This window comes from Sturnus vulgaris, chromosome 2, assembly GCF_052056855.1.
Source record: "Sturnus vulgaris isolate bStuVul1 chromosome 2, bStuVul1.hap1, whole genome shotgun sequence".
Lineage (NCBI taxonomy): Eukaryota > Metazoa > Chordata > Aves > Passeriformes > Sturnidae > Sturnus > Sturnus vulgaris.
The window spans coordinates 86,844,711-86,861,649 of NC_142244.1; the positions used below are offsets into that span (position 1 = coordinate 86,844,711).

General features: G+C 37.2%; 1 protein-coding gene across 1 annotated transcript in view; it reads left to right on the plus strand.

The window, feature by feature from the left end:
• The window catches only part of OCA2 (OCA2 melanosomal transmembrane protein), a 137,897-nt gene that overhangs the window by 51,122 nt on the left and 69,836 nt on the right, over positions 1 to 16,939 (plus strand). Inside the window, exons 14-16 of the mRNA XM_014891888.2 lie at positions 5,875 to 6,022; positions 7,368 to 7,425; positions 8,811 to 8,919. Of these exons, the coding sequence (XP_014747374.2) occupies positions 5,875 to 6,022; positions 7,368 to 7,425; positions 8,811 to 8,919 (315 nt within the window). The remainder of the gene's footprint in view (positions 1 to 5,874; positions 6,023 to 7,367; positions 7,426 to 8,810; positions 8,920 to 16,939) is intronic.

Consider the following 16,939-nt stretch of genomic DNA (forward strand, 5'->3'; position numbering starts at 1 on the left):
ATACTCAACTCTTGACTTTCTTGTGCTATTCTCAGCGTAACAGAATGAAATATTTTAATCACATTAGGCAAATGCTAATGAGCACCCAGGGAATCTAAATACATTCAGATTCCTGCTTTTAAAAGATGGGGAATTGCAGTAGAGGAAACTGAGGGCAAACCCACAAGCACAAAAATAAATTTGTGGTTCTAAAGTCTGACTTACCCAGAGATGAAAACAAAGCCCATGTTACCTGAGACATGTCTCACCTGTCATTCAGGAACAAGCCAACTGAAGAGAAATGTGTATCTTTATCAACCATCCTGAAACATTATGAGAAATCGAACCCATCTTAATATCTGTGCATTACTCCATCTGAGTCCTATGAGACCATCATACACATACTAAATTTGACTATTCCCTTATAAATTCAGGGTTAGGCTTGTAATGTTATAGATTCTTTCGTGGGCCGGCTGCAGCCTGCTCCAGCTTGCTTTGAAGATGACTCCTGGTGTGTAATTTAGGTGTTTGAAATTATGAGCTTTGTGATTTTCTGCCCAGGCTCCAGCTGTTCTGCTGCAGGATGAGGCTACCCTGTAATTCCTGTGTGATGGATGCAATTCCATGCTGGGTAGCTGAGCTGGCATTAGGTGCCTTTATGACCAAATGGGGCCTCAGATGTCACACTGAGTTGAAAAGCTTATATAAATTCTCTGTACTGCTTTATGCAGCATTGTGCACATTTCTTGTGTTCCCTTTGCATGCATTTAGCTGAATAAGGCAAAACATGTTTTGATATAGTTTTGAAAGCCCTGCAACATTTACACCTATGCTTACCTTTATCCACTCTTGACCAACTGGACTATTCAAAAGAATAAAGACAAAAATATTCCAGGTTGTGGGTTTTTGTTTTGTTTGTTTGTTTGTTTGTTTTGTTAGTTGCTTTTGTTTAGTGTTTGTTATTTTTGTTTTGTTTCTGGTTGTTTGTTTGTTTTTTTAGATTTAGATCCTCATGCTTGTGTCCTGTTGGGAGGGTGCTGCCTCTAGGAGAAATGCATGGTATTTGAGATGGAATATCCCTTAAGGTGAATTTTTTCTACTCATGGGTTTCAAATTTTAGATTTAGTTTCTGCACTTACAAAATGAGATTACACCATCTAATAATGCTTAGAAAATTGGTTTGTATTGGTTTGAAAGCAAAACCAGTGAGAGACTCCAAGTTAGTAATACAATTTAATAGGAATAAAGAGAAAAAATATAATACATCCAATAATACAAAAGAAAAACCACTGACAGAGTCAGAATACAACCTGACACCCTGTCAGTCAGGGTGTTGGTAGCAGTCCGTATAAATGGTGGCTGCATCCTCCTGGATGACAGATGTGGTTCTGTTGAAGCAGTGCTCCTGTAGAAGGTGCAGTTTTCCTCCGAAGATCCAGCGATGATGTGGAAAAGGTCCGACTTTCCTCTGGGATCCAGTGGAAAGGTCTGCCTTCGCGTCCCAAACCCCAGTTTTTTATCTAGGTAGGAAAGGCTTGGCTCCTGCCCCTGGCTGGGGCATCTCCCAATGGGGTGATGTAATCTTATCAGTCACACAATAGGACTTAATGGCCCATTAACAGAATATATCTTCTGGAGGAAGGATGGGTTGTGAATAGATAACGATGATCATCCCCCTGATTTTATCAGATGGCACATCAGCAGAGGATATCTCCCACAGAGATAAGGATCACCACCCCTCCCACATTTCAACAGATGTGACAGAATACACATTTTTGCATTGTACCCCAGGACAGGTTACATAATATGAGGGATTAAAAAATTACTAAAATTTATCGACATTACTATTACTGGTTAAGCTAGAATTCATGATAATTTGCTTTACAGGTAGCATTTAAACATAAATATTCTCATTCTTAGAATTTGGCTAAGAAAAACAACTGCTTTACTGAAAATAGTTAAGCTACAGTAACATGTGGAGGAAAAAACCAAACAAATGTTCAGATGAACGTATTTGAACGTTGTTAGATACAGCCCAGCAGTGCAAACTTGTGTTGCTTGCAAAAAGATAGTTCATGTTGTTAGTGCACATATAAGTTGAAAATTGTCATTTAATGATAATTCTTATCATCTCATCAAGGTTGGTCATGCTCTTCTGAGTATCTTCAATTAAAAAAACTGGCCTTTTCAGATTCTGAGACTGGGAATTAATTACACTCAGTTTTTGAGGATGTCTTCTTTGTTATTGGCAGCTAGGTGGGAGGGAATGTGTGATTACTCGAGTGAAAATTAATTTGATTATTAATTGTCATAGTGCAGAAATAATATGCAGTTTTCAAATAAAGAATATTTTTTTAAATACAGAAATTTTTCTAAACTGTCATAGTCTGGGTCAGCAACTGAAATTTTGTTACACTCAGTGGGTCTAAGATGTAATGTTTGTGGTTTCAATGGCAAAATATAATCAATAACAAAGAACAGATTAGCAGCATAGAATTTACATGTTTGAGGAGCCTTTAGTTGATCCTATAACTAAGCCAAAAAATATTTTCTTGTTGGAAACGGAGTTTTTTTCTATTTTCTTGTTGCAAATAACAATGCCAGGTATATTGCTGTCGTTCCTCGTGGACTTTATGAATTATGGCATTCCCAGATGTTTTAGTATCATGATGATCTGAATTCTCTGACTGAGCTGAGCTGCAGCTCTCCTATCTTCTTGTGCGCCAGATCACTGCCTACTAAACAGCATTGCTTCTATCACTGGCTACTGGTACTACGATTGCAGTCAAATGTTAATTTAGCTGCTTTAATGAGAAACTGCCTTGCTACAGACTCACCATGTCAGTTACTGGCAATAGACCTGACAGTGGTAGGTTACATTGGATAGGAGGCTGATCCACCATAAAGCTAACCCTGCAAAAAACCCTGTGGATTGACTTGGACAAGTGAGTGGAGAGAGCTCACTCTGGTGTAATATAACCAATAGATCTTATCTGAGGAGGGGACAGGAACTTATGGACATGGAGAAACAGAATGTGAGACTATTTTGTGATTCTATTCAGTGGCAGCCAAATGCTGCCATTGTGCTCTCTTGGCCATAAATTCAAAGTGATTAATAAGACTCTGTGGTTTCATTGAGCCCTTGTCCATGTGTAACACAGTATGTCATAAAATATCAGATGTTCCCAGACTCTGAGTGTTGCTGCCTAAATGGGTTTGCAGTTATAAAATGAGAGAAGTATAGCAAGGCCCAAAGGACTTTGGCCATGTTAATTGTTGCTACTGACTTCAAGATTCTGCATTACATTTCCTTCAAAAAAAGCACTACTAATAAATATGTATCACCTGATGCCACGACGGGCTATTAACAATAAGAGTCTGCATGAAAGAGAACTAGAAGAAACATTCTGTGGCATGGCCTAGAAAACCTCTGCACAAATCATGACTGCAACAGGAGTTGTGGTATAGAAGATGGATCAACTGTTCTGATTTTCCAAGTACAGTTTGCTCTGAAGTAAACACATCTAAACACACAGCAGGTCAGATCCTTGGGATGCTTAGAAAACTAATGACTGAAAAATCAAGCATTGCCTTCCTGTACATAAAGGCACGATCAAAGCCACGTGAAGACACACATGTATTTTTTAGTGTAGATCATAAAGCATCAGTCCAGCTTTGCTCAACCTGGAGATTAGCCCCAAGGCATTTCAGATGTGGAACAGGAATCTGCATCACAAGTCATACTGCTTTTCCCTCTGTGGATTTGCTTGTGGCACAGACACAGTGATGATAGCTACCTCTTTCTGAAGGAGAGAAGATAGAGATTCTCTGTATGAAAATAACTGTGGAGAACTTGCATCTCGTTTGGGTGGTGAATTATTCAACTTCCCTCTATCAGCTAAACTCTTGGTGAAATTTCACTTGGGAAGGATGGGTAGAAATGCTATGGTAGGATGAACAGATGTCATCAGACAAGTTGCAGAAAAGACAAACTGTAGGGAAGTAGAACAGCAAACTGGATGCTCATGCTTCATGAGCGTTTGCCAGAGGTAAAAACAAAACACACTCTTTCACTTGGACTCATGACAGTTGCAAAGCTGCAGCCATATTCACTCAAAAATCACATAAGAATGAAGTACAGAAAGGCCTTTTTTTGACTGTGAGTGGAAAATCACTACTGTTATATCTGTATGTATCACAATTGTTGATGCAAAAATAAATGATGGCCAGAAGTTGCACAGATCCTTTGATAAGCAAGACCTATCCATATTGTAATATAATTTTGTGCCAGATTGTGCTCCTGGCAAGAACCACCAAATATATTACAAAGGAAAATGGTTGATTTGGCATATTTTTTGAATCAGGTATAAATGGTGGTTCAGGTATAAATCCCCTTCTTAGAAGAAAAGCTTTAGCTGAGCACTTGTTTAACTAACCAGGATGGTCACTGGGCTTTTGACAGTGTGAATTTGTATTTCTGGTCTTGCACTGTAAAATTTAGGCAAGCATTACCACTTTGACAGATGCGTGCAGATCTATAGACACAAACCATACAAAATGTATGCCAGTTAAGTTCAAATCCCTTTCTTCTGTGTCAACCATGCAGACTCTGGACACTTGTTATTCAATGTTTGAGCTTTGTTGAGCGTAATTCCTTCTCACAGTCAATCTTTATAAGATCCACTCTGTATTTTCGTTATGAATATTTAGTTGTAAAGGAAACTGAGGAATTAAACATGTTTAGTACTCTGATAGCAGATATCATCACCCTCTAGAGAGTTAGAACATAAAATGTTAACATATAACATATATCAAAAAGTGTTTAAATTTTTCTTATGTAACTAAATATTTTTTTAAATAAATAATTTTTATAGCTTGTTCACATGATGTAGAGTTACACATCCATTTTTGGAACAAGAGCAACTTGCTGTTTGAAGATGGATCTTAAAATACAAGACCTTGGATTCTAGACATATTGTCTTCAGTGACATGAAATTTGGGTGGAAGAGAAAAGAAGGGTGAGGAAACATCCCATAGCTTCAACAGGAAACATTTGTACAGTTTCTGAAGGAATATTCTGATTTTATTTCCTTAGTGATTTCCCAAAAAATTCAATGGGTTTTTTGTCATTCCCAGTTTAACATTCTTCTTGAACAGGAACACATGTTTTTTGGTCATTCTCCAAGGCCTCAATGGTACAGGAAAAAAAAATCAAATTGATTGAAATTTCTGAGAAGATTCTAGAGTCTGATTTCAAAGTATTAGTCTGTCTGAACTTACACAGGATCAGATATCATCCAGGTCAACATGAAAGTGTTGGTCACTGTGTTTACATGTATTTTCAGTGCCTAAGAATTAAATCCTCTTAGGAAACCTTTAAAATACTATTAAACATTATTTCATAAGACAGTGCCAAATTTCACTTTTGCCTTTCATAGATAAAATTTCTTGTATGAACATAGAGTGAATGGAAATATGCTGTCTATTTTGAATACCGTGAAGGAACATTTGCTGTAATTCCTAACTACACAAGGAGCTGGTGTCTCTTAGCAGTACAATGATGTATACTGACAGTTTGTTTTCTGTTGAAAAATGAATGAGCTACAATTTTAACTCTTAAGCTTTTTGAAGACGTTTGCAAGCATTTGAAAACAGTACTACTTTTTCTTTGAAAAAAGACTTTGTGGTTAATTTATTTAAAATTTTGAAAAATTTATATTTATTTTTCGTTCACTTCAGGTCTGCAAAATGAATGACAAAAGCAGCTTCCTCTGTAGAAATTTGTTGGGAAACCATCCCAATAACTTTGAGTCCAGAGCACATGACACATATTTTATCCATCTCTGGCATCATACACATTGGGCTTCACACTGATGCAATTTTGCTTCTTTTCAGAGCTGAAACATGAGATCTATGTTTGGAGGCTGACAGCTCAGCGCATCAACCCAGCCAGCAGAGAGGAGACTGCTGTGAAATGCCTTTTGATGCAGAAGGTGCTGACTCTGGAGATGCTCCTGAGGAAGAAGCTGAGGACGTTTCACAGGTAGGCAAAGACCAGCGTGTCCCACCTCCCCTTTCAGGGATCTTCACTGCAGCAGGACCTGCATTCCTAGCTCTGCCTTGATGAGATGGATGCTGGGGCAGATGGGAAAAGCCACCCTCAGCCTCAATAAAACACAAAGTATTTTAGGACAAAACTGATGTGTAAATCCTGGAAAATATATTCGTCAATATGACCCAAAATTAAAGGCCTAGAAATTCCAGGCAGGTTTTGGTTTAAAAAGATCACAAATATATCACTACACTTTTCCTTACAGTTGTGGCTTCAGCACAGTAAGGTGCTGGAGTTTCTTTTTTTTTACTGAAAAGTTCAAATTCTCTTAACTGAATGGGTGAGTTTGAAAAACATTTCACCAGTGAATTGCTGTGTTTTACAATTATTTCATAATCAAAATTTCAGTGTGAACCTGAGTGCAGGCTTATTTTATGTATAGAAAATAAGTTTACGTAAACTACGACTAAAAGAATAATGATCCTGTTTTGTTTAGCTTCTAGTAAAACCAGATGTTATGCCAAGGAATTTCATGACTGAAAATAGCAGTGATAAATATTTTGAATGTTAATTGACTAAACTGAAATTGAAATAATTAATTTTAATTAATAACCTTGTTAAAGAATTTGAGCAAGAAAATGTAAATATCATTTCTTGAACTATTCCAGTAATAAGATGGTTTACATAATTTTTGCTGATATTATGTATTTTGAAGAGGACCCTTCTGAATTACAAATAAAAATTGTATATTTAATCTTGAAAATCAGGATTACTCCAGCACAGCACATTTACAGCAATGTAAAAATTCATTAGCATTAACAACAGAGCTCCTGAACTGCAAAGCCCAAGGCTTTTTGCTGGAGGCCTGACTGCACCGATAACACGGCGAAGTTATTTAGATCTTAAAAACTTCATTATAAAAATGCAAATGTGAAACATAAATGTTCTGACTTGCTGATGTTAGCACACGACCCTTGTTTTATCGCAGTGGGACACATACATCAGCTCCTGAAACTATTAAGGGAACTACCCATTGGAGATAGCCAGATCCTATATTGAGATCTATCCCCTGGAGTCCAGCTCCTTCCCAGCCTGCAGCTTTCTTCATGAACAGAAGGATTTGTGTGTTAGTGGAGCTTGTTACAAAAGTGGAGTCTTAAGTGAATGCTCATGGGAATTTTGCTGCTGGATGTGAGAGGGCCATGACTCCTTTGTGGTATGAGTTACTCCACATGGGGAAAGAGGTGATCTGTGTGTAATGAGAGGGATTTATTCCAACACTTTTGGCAAAGCTCTGATTTCACTCTGGAAAAAAGTAGCTGTGCTTTTCTTTCAGACAAATTTCACAAGAAGATAAAAACTGGGAAACAAATATCCAAGAACTTCAGAAAAAAGTAAGTAGATGGCAAGTTTTTTCACTATTCATGTAAATTAATCTCTATACAGATTAATTTCTATAGAGATAGTGCTTTAAATCTAATGGAAATTTAATAACTTTCCTGATAGCCGAAAAGTCAGTAGCCAAGGTGGCTGACTTCTGGGTCAGACAAGGTTACTGAACCACATGGTGGGGTTTTTTAGGTTTTGTACTTTTGTTCCTTAGAAAACTGTAACTTAAGGAATCAATTAATGATTCAGCAGTGTGTTCTTAAATTTTTAATCCATAGCCAGAAATGTTCAGGAGATGTCAATAAATTGTTTGTAACCACAATGAATGATAATAGAGTACAGTCCTTCTAATGTACCCAATACTGACTCTAACTTAACGCATTTTGGTGACACTACTGCTTTTATTATTCAAGTAGGGATTAACCACTTGATAAATCCTGTTCTCTTAGCTGTGCACACACTAGCACTACTTAAGTCATTATGCTGAAACTGAGAAAATAGAAACTCTGCAGTGGGATTAATGTCTCCTAAATTTAATTATCTAAGTGTCAGAATCTCTCTACCTCACTGGCATCACTAATGAATCAGGCCTGTGTCTAAGAGCTCAAGTCCTTGATTGGACTCCTTGGGGTGCAAGTCCTTGACTGGGAGAACCCTCTTAAGTGTCATACCAAACCAGAGCAAACCCAAGAGATTTTCATTATGCTCCTTTCAAGACATTGCATGAGAGACAAACGTTTGGAAGAATGGAGACTTGCTTGTATTTTAGTAGAATTTTAAACTATGTGAAACAAGAGACGAACTTGGTCTGGGAGAAAGAAAGTGATTTCCTGGAGTGGCAGTGAAAGCAGAGACATGATGGAAAGCACTGGGGCTGAGGGCACAGGGAGATTGGTACAGTGAAGCAGGAGCTGGACATGGAGGTGTACAAGCTCTGTAGTGATGAAGGGCTTGGCATGTACATGAGAGCTGTGCAGGTGTGAAAGATTTGACCTGCACACCTGAAAAAAGAAGGGTGAATTTGTCCCAGATCACAAAACTACAGAGTGCTGAGAATGCCCTCTGTGGTAGAAGTTGCATTTCAATCCTATGTCACCCTCTGGAATGAAGCTATGGAGGGGGTGGCTGAATACAGCTGAATGTATGCAGCAGGTGCTAGATACTTGTATCTCCTAAAGCCCCTTGGACCACATACTCATGGTTTTTATAGGTATACATAAGATGCACACCTACAAAAACTATTCAGGTCGTTCTGTCTTTTGTGCTGAAGGGGAATATACAATACAGGAGCAGCACTTTGTACTTCACACATGCTTTTCTGAGCTCTATGCATAATATATAGCTTCTTCTTCAATACAATTGCTAATTTTATTTTCCTGTCTGTCTCCAGCACAGAATAACAGACAAAATTCTTCTCATCAAATGTCTGACAGTGCTGGGATGTGTTATTCTTATGTTTTTTCTCAACTCATTTGTTCCAGGCATCTACCTAGATCTTGGTAAGTTTCCTAGTTTTGTTCTAAGTAAAACAAGCAAGCTCCCTGAAAAAAAGCCAGTCGTTATCTTTCTGAGTCTCAATCTTTCCAGAAAGCCATTTTTCATATGTTCCCATCCTCACAATTCTACCAGGTTAAGCAGCAATGGGAAGAGAAGAGCAGGCTTTAAAAATTCAGTCACGTCCCAGTTACCTCAGGAGGAATAACAGAGTGCTCATGGCTTCATTTTCTGGACTTTCCAATACTAATGAGCTGGCTAAACATTACAGAATGAGAAAATTTGACCTTGGCATCATTTGCACTGTTTGAGTGAATGACCAAGATGCATCAGGGAGATCAGAAAATAATCATTCTATGGGAGAGCAAAGAAGCAGTTTGGCATTATTTCTTAAGTATAGAAAGCTCTTTGTATAATTTACAGTCTCCATTACTTTATCACCATAGTAATTCATTTCCAAAAATAAAAACTGGAGGACACTGTATATGAGTGAAATGAAAGTAGCTGTGTGCATATTTTCTATATACAGATCTATATGTGGAGGTTTTTATACAGGTAGTTGTATATCTCTATGAGAAAAAGCTCCACATATCCTGAAAACAGAATCAAATCGAATCTCACATTTAACTGAAAGACATAAAACCTACCTGTGCATTGACTAATAAAAAAATAAAAATATTTTTTTTGGCTGCTGAGCTCTTAAAGATTATGGAATTTCAGATACAATTTTTTTCATGCAATCTGAATTTACACACCATGTACTTCTATCTCAGTGGCTGAAAGATGAAGTAGTCTTGAAGAAGAATAGCTCATAATGAATAACTCAATAATCATATACATAGATATTACATTGACATTTATTTTTGCTGTGCAAAATATAGAGCCAGTTATAGCTCTGCAGTGGTGATCAGGCTGTAAGCAAGACCTTCCATATCTGCTGCTGACAGACTATTTGCCATGCAAATGGGCAATTTCAGCCCATGAAGATTACTGTCTGTTAAGAAGTTCAAAGGTAAACTGATGTATTGTAACAGCAAAATGCTACGTTATGAAGGTTTGGGAAAATGCAGAAGCTGAAAATATTTGAATGCATTTGAAATCACGGTGGCTGAGAACATAAGAAAGGCCTTCACATTAACAATTTAAGAAATTAATTTACACCCTTACTTTTGTGTCTCAGATAAGTGGCACTGAACCATGTAGGACTCCTTGAATTAAGCCAAACATCTCTAAATGATTTTGAAAAGCCAGACAGTCATTAAAGACTAAACAGCAGTGGTTGTGTATGCTCCTGGTAAGATATTTTTTCAAAAATGCAAAGGAGTTGGAGTCAATGCTAGAAGAAATGTTGTAACTATTGGTCATTTTTTCTTTTTGGTCCTGCTTTATGCCAGTAAAAAAAATGAAAACAAACAGAATGTTTGGCAGTGTAGGTTTCTGTTATTCAGTAGCTGAATAACAACCCTGATGGTAAATAAGGGCTCTGTGTGTTCTGTGTAATTTCTTCCCATTCTGCATTCATGGCAAACCTGTCAGATTAATGAATAAATGTTACTAAAGCATACACATAATCTCTACTGAAAAATAATTGTACCTGTAAACTTCTACTGATAAGTTTACAGGTTCCATAATTTACAGGCTCTCATTTTTGTTTCCTGAGTTTCACTATCTTGATGATAGCTGTCACTTATTTATCATTACTGAAGTAGTGCTGCTGTGAGGCTCTATAGATTTTAGTCTTCCAAAGCACAGAAATATATTTCCTAATATTAACTACATCTTGTGCTCCATTGGCTTGGGTAAATTTGTTCAATATGTTTCTCTCATAAAAATGAAAGTAAATTGCAGTGCAGTATTTAATTTTCTACCAGAATAATGGTTTATACAGAGGCTGAAGTGTTAGAAATCTAATAACTTTAAATTGCATTTGGTAGAGAGAATTAGAAAGATTTTAAAATTCTTTATCAGTCCCAAGCCTAGATACAATTTTTCCATTATGAACTTGGAATCATTAATATAATTCGAAGGTACTGACATTTTAATTTAAATAATAAAATTTGCATATTTAGCTGCCTTTTGAAATGCAGAACTCTTTCCTATTCAGTTTTCTTGTGCCTGTTCATTAACTTATTTAGTGTAATTCTATGAAATATCTATGTTAAGAAAGGATTAGTACTGAGACTTGAAAAAACCAGATACTAAAAACTGTAACACTCCTACAGTATTTTCAATTGGCCCCATGAGATTTTATTTTATTTTATTGATAAAGCATTAATAAAACATCTAAGAAAAGATGACAAAGGATGAAACTAAAGCCCCTTTGAGGATTGTACCTGGTTACTATTTTGACTTTATCTTTCAGGCTGGCATGCCTAGAGCTTTGAACTATATCAATATGCTGGAAAAGATTTAAAAAGTAATATAAAGCAAGATTTTGTTGAAATTTTAAGCTAGATTTTTTGAAGGAAGCATTCAAAGTTTACTGAGTCAGAAAAAAATACAAAAATCAATTTATAGCTTAATTCCTTCTTCCATGGGGAGGGTGCTTTACCTTTGATTTGGTTTTAGTCAGTTCAATGAGTTGCTGAGCTGCTGTGAACTTTGTGCAGTTCCTTCTAATATCTGTGAAGAGGGACCCATTATCTCTTGGCCCTGCTTTTGCCTGTCTCTCTGTGCTTTCTGCATGCAATGCAGACAGCCTGCTCTTGCAGACCCCCTCACTCTTTCTGTCTTCCACCTCTGGACACTTCTTTCCCAGGGCCAGGCTCACGAGTTTCTGAGACAGGGGAATTCTTCTTCTTTAAATGGTTGCAACAAATTCTGTTGCTCTCATATTCAAGGAACAAGGTGAAAATCTGAGTAAAGAAATGAGATAGCTCCTGTTTCAGAGAGGAGATACAGCCTCAATTTTGGCTTCAGACTAATGGAAGCTGGGATGGAATGCCAAGAGAAACACAACTGTGATTTTGTCTCATTTGTATATTAATTCCTGCCTTATCAGCACAATTTTTTCTGTTAAAGACACGACTCTTGCACAGGTGAACTTATGGTATTGTGTATGGTGAACCTATCCATGGCTTTTCGCATATTCCTTTGATTAATTATTTAAGCAAGGGGACGGGGAGAGATTTTTTGGATTCACTGAATTCTTCCATAATTAAGGGCTGCCATTTGCTCACTTAAGGGAGCTGTCTTGAATTTTTTTTAACTTGTAAAGAGGGGTCATGTCTTAAGGCTACTGTCTGTGCCCATTCTGGTATTTTTGGTGCCATGGGCATCTATGATCCTTCAGACATCAATGTTTGAGATAATTACCTTCATCTGTCCCCAGAATCTCTGGGGATGTCACTAATCAGTGGAGGAGGTCAACAGCTGTGATTCAGCCTGGTTTCATCTTTGGTATGTTTAACCAAAGCAGTATTAGCAAACTTCCCAAATTTAGGAACTCATAACTAACTTTAGGAACTTTCAAGTAACTAGTGTGATCACTATGACCTTTTTGGGCAGTAGGGCAAGTTGCATAATCAGTATTGTATGTCACTCCTGTTAGGCAAACATCCTAGATCTAAATTTCCCTCATCATTCTTGCACTAAAGCTGAAATTCCTCAATATTTACAAACAAAGGTTATCTTGTTTGATGAGACTTCTTTCTCTTGCAAAACTTTCTCTTGTCCTCTGTATTGATGTGGTTTAACTTCTGACTGTGGACTTAGTCTGCAGATTCTGTGACAGCTACTTTTGAGGGTCTGAAGATCTCTTTTTGCTGTTTATGGTGAATAGTTGCATCTTACATCTTTGAAACATTTTTAAACTGTGACTGAGATAGTGGAGAAGTAGGAAAATAACTTTTCATTTAATGTAAACTGCCTTCTGCTTTTTTGGTAGGCCATGTTGTACAGACTTCTTTTTATTTTACTGCCAGAGCATTAAAGGAGAAATGTATTCAGTCGATGTAGATATGGAAGATTCTTGTTGTATTGTCACTTTGAATACCAGTTGCCACATTTATTGACTCATTTCCATAATTTACAGAAAAATTGTTCACGTTCACATGAGAAATTAAATACCTTAATGGGAAAGGGCCTGAGTTGAACAGTCTCCTCCCTCCATTATGTCTACAGAGACTATTATGCAAATTATAACAAAATTTTTGTCTTAACTGGATAGAGGAGTCACTTCTTAAATTCAGGGAAGTGGATGGGATTTAAGATTTCTCCTCTTTATTTGCCTTTGATTTTCATATGCTTCAGTGGATCTGCTCAATTTTCAGCTTACATTGTAATTTACATAGATGAACCAATGATTATCATAGAGTTGAAACCAAGTGGCCCTTAGCTTGCTTAGTGAGGAAGAGAGAGCTGCACAGTCCTAGAGAGCCTCACAAACTTGCTTGCATTTGTTTTTTCATCACAGAATGTGTCATACCAACATTTACTTAGAAGCAATGATGCCAGTTCTCCATTACTGCAGCCTACTAAGATTTAACAACTAACTTCATCCATTTATTTTCTGTAACATTTAAATTAGGAGCTCACTGCAGGAGTGATTCTTTGCTAACAACTTTGAGACCTGTAGGATCAGTATGTGTGTGTGTAAAAGCTTGCATGAGTTGCAGTGCTGAAACCAATGGCAGAAGTCTTTAACTTGGGGATCTCTAAATTATGTGATAATGTAAACTAAAAATTTCCAGTATTCCACAAGTGAAATAAATATGGTCTGTGTGATTTTGTTCTGAAAATGCATCCTAGGAAGCTGCTCAAGAAGAGCTCTCATAAACTTTCTCTACTCCCCACCCCAGCTTTTATGTGGGCCCTGGGAGAGGCTATATATGTGCATTTGAACTTGTGCCAAGAGGCTTCTTTAGAACGGTAAAAGGGCTTTTAAACTTGAATCTCTCCCCCACAGCCCTATAAGAAAGATCCTGCCTCACAGTGTGCAGCAGAATTCCTCAGATCCAAAAGATTTATATATCCTTGTGGAGGAGCAGAGGGTTGAGAAAGGTGTGGACAGATTACACTAGCATGAGAGGGGTGTTAATGTCAAAAGCTCTTAATTCTGTAGTTTGAAATTTTATTCTGAAACATTTTTTTCCCATCTCTTATGAGTGATAAATAGGTTGAACTAGATTATGCCACTATATTAAGATATAAAAACTGGTGAACAAGGTAGATTTAAGAAAGCATAGGCCAGATGCCAAGAATGACATTAAGTTTAGCACATCTTATATTTCGCTTCCTACGTCACTATATCCTCATTGTGAAAAGTACACATTTGGTCTTTAATTTGTCACCAAAGCTAAAATTTATCTAGAAATTAGCTAGGTCTAAGAAATGAATGATGAAAACCGATGAAAACTTGTAGGTGTTGACTCCTAAGTAATGGCTCAAATGATACTTTGTCAACTGCATTTAAAGCTGTCACAATGACTATTTTCTTTTCTTTGTCTCTATTTTTTTCTGCATTTTAGTTTAAATTTAATTTCATTTCATTTTGGAAAGCTTTCTAACATGACTTGATAAACTAGGCAGCCAGATGCAAAGCTTGGGAAGCAGCATTTGTGATCCTTTTATGTAGAGCTAAAAATACAATCCTGAATAATCTGTAGTTGCCTGGAAACTCCTTCACATATTTCAGTAAAGTAAATGGCTTTGGCCTCCAAAACATTTAGATTACAGATACCTTCTCTGTACATAGCAGTAGGTTCCTGCTCTCAGTCTTCATAGTCTTCTTAAGCTTGTGATATTCTGGACAAAATGGGGAACATCCCCTATGTCTGGAGCTGAGAATTTATTGTCACTCTAATTAAAAGTTGTATCAGTGTAATCAAAGCAAGCAGTTATTACTCATCTTATAATACTAACACTTAGAGTCTAATCTAATTAATACAAAACAAAACTCATTAAAAATATGCAGTTTAAACTGTTGTAAAAAACCAACCAACCAACCAACCAACCAACCAACCAACCAACCAAGCAAGCCAACTTCTCCTCCCCTCTCCCCCCCAAAAAATCTCTACCCAAACCCCTCCACACAAAAATCCACTCAAAACCCAAAGGAATAATCCCAGTATCATATCCCCTTTTTTCCTGTTGTTAGGGTCACCCTTTGATGTTCTCTAGGGTCACACATTTAGACTGGGAGGAGTCACAATCCAGTGTTGATAACTTGAGAATTTTGCTGGGATAAGACAACATGTTAGGGGTGTTGTCCTCTTCTTTGCCAAGATGTAAATAGTGTTGGTGTTGGTGGTCTCTTACTTCCTGTGCTTGACTCCACCTGAGCCCATTTTTATATATTTTCTGAAGCTTTACACTTTACTTTTTCAAATTAGGTTTTCAGCTCTACATTACACCAGATTTTATCATGTGAGGTGCGTTGTATGTATGTTATGTGCTTTCTTTCTTTCGCTTTTTGCTACTCCTAAAATGGGTTTTGACCATATCATAGGTTTACTCTATCATCTGTAACTAACCACTGTTGAGTTACTGATAAACCTGGATTCTTTTTTATCATCTTATGTATTTCTTTTAGTTGCAGTTACTCATGGACTTGCTGTGGCAATTTCTTTCTTTCCTCACTGTTTTCCATTAATGTTGCACCTATATGAAGCTGTAACGCTGCTTTCCATGACTAAAGTTGTTTCTTTAATTACTGATCTGACAATGGTAAACAAAGCAATGTGTTGTAGCATCTGATAAAAGCATCCAGTTCAATGTAGAAAGACAAAATAAGAGTAGAGCCAACATTTTAAGCTGTCCTCTCTGAAAGCCTTTAGGCTTTTCTGTAGACTCTTCCAGATCCTTGTAGGTGTGCTTGATGGGGCTGCTTTGCAGCTCTTTTCTCCAGGTATCATCAGCTACAGTTGCCAGTGGAGTTTGATATATTTGTCCTCGTTTAGAGTGCTCTTAACCTCCCTGCTTGTGCTTCATCCATTTACTCTGTTATCTATCGTAGCATGTGGTTTAGGTGCTCTAATACTTTTACACTGAGATCAGGAAGAGCTCTGCATGGGACTGACCTGCTGGCCTCTGATATGTAACACAGAGACTTGATTGCACTGTGACAATGCAAGCTTTTTTTTTTTTTTAATGAGAATGGACATAACTCTATCTCAGAGACTTCGTGCATCTTTGATTCATAGTCATATCAAAAACATTCCTGGCACAGTGTACATGAACATGAATTAAAAATAAATTTGACGATAATTTTTTAACAATGAGAATGTTGGAATGGAGCTAAGTCAATGCAGTCAGCATTGACTCTGACTCAGAAAGTCCAGATGTTAGTTATTCATCCCTGTCAGTATAACACCTTGCTTGTGAAAATATAAGAGATCTGCTTTCCATGATCCTTGTAGTCTTAATTTATTTTAGGATAGTTTTCAAAAAATTCTGCCTTGAAATTTCATGATTGTCTTTAAAAACGGGTGATTATGCATGTACAGTACCCTCTGTCCATGCAGCTGCCCATAAACTTGATGAGAAAAAACGAAGATCCAGTACTTGTTGTATCTGCTAGGGCAGCCTTTAATCTTTATTGCTCACTTCTAGAAAAGTCGACCTTTCCTTTATCTTGATATTTGCAGCTCCTCAAATTATTTTTTGTTCACAAGAGTCAATAAGGCTATGGCAATAGAATGTGTTTGTTTGCAGTGACCTTTACTGAGAGTACTCTGATTTCTCAGGCTTACAGGTTGGTGTGATATAGACAGCTATATATCTGTCAGCTCATCTCTGGAAGATGGATTGCCCAGATGTAGAAATGTCTAACCAGGTTTCGTTCTTGCAGTGTTCTGCTTTGAGTGCCATCCCATCTCATCTATAAAACTGTGTTTGGAGAGTTAATGAAGCTAGGTGTTGACATTGCAATACAATGGTGAATATGATTTCACATTTTGACTTCATGCTATTACAGCTGTTCAATAAAGTCCAGCACATCCTTTCCTAAGACACATGTGCTGATCTGGGATTACAGAACAGTCAGTTCTTCAACTTGTTTTGTGCAGTGCTTCTGTTTTTCATTGC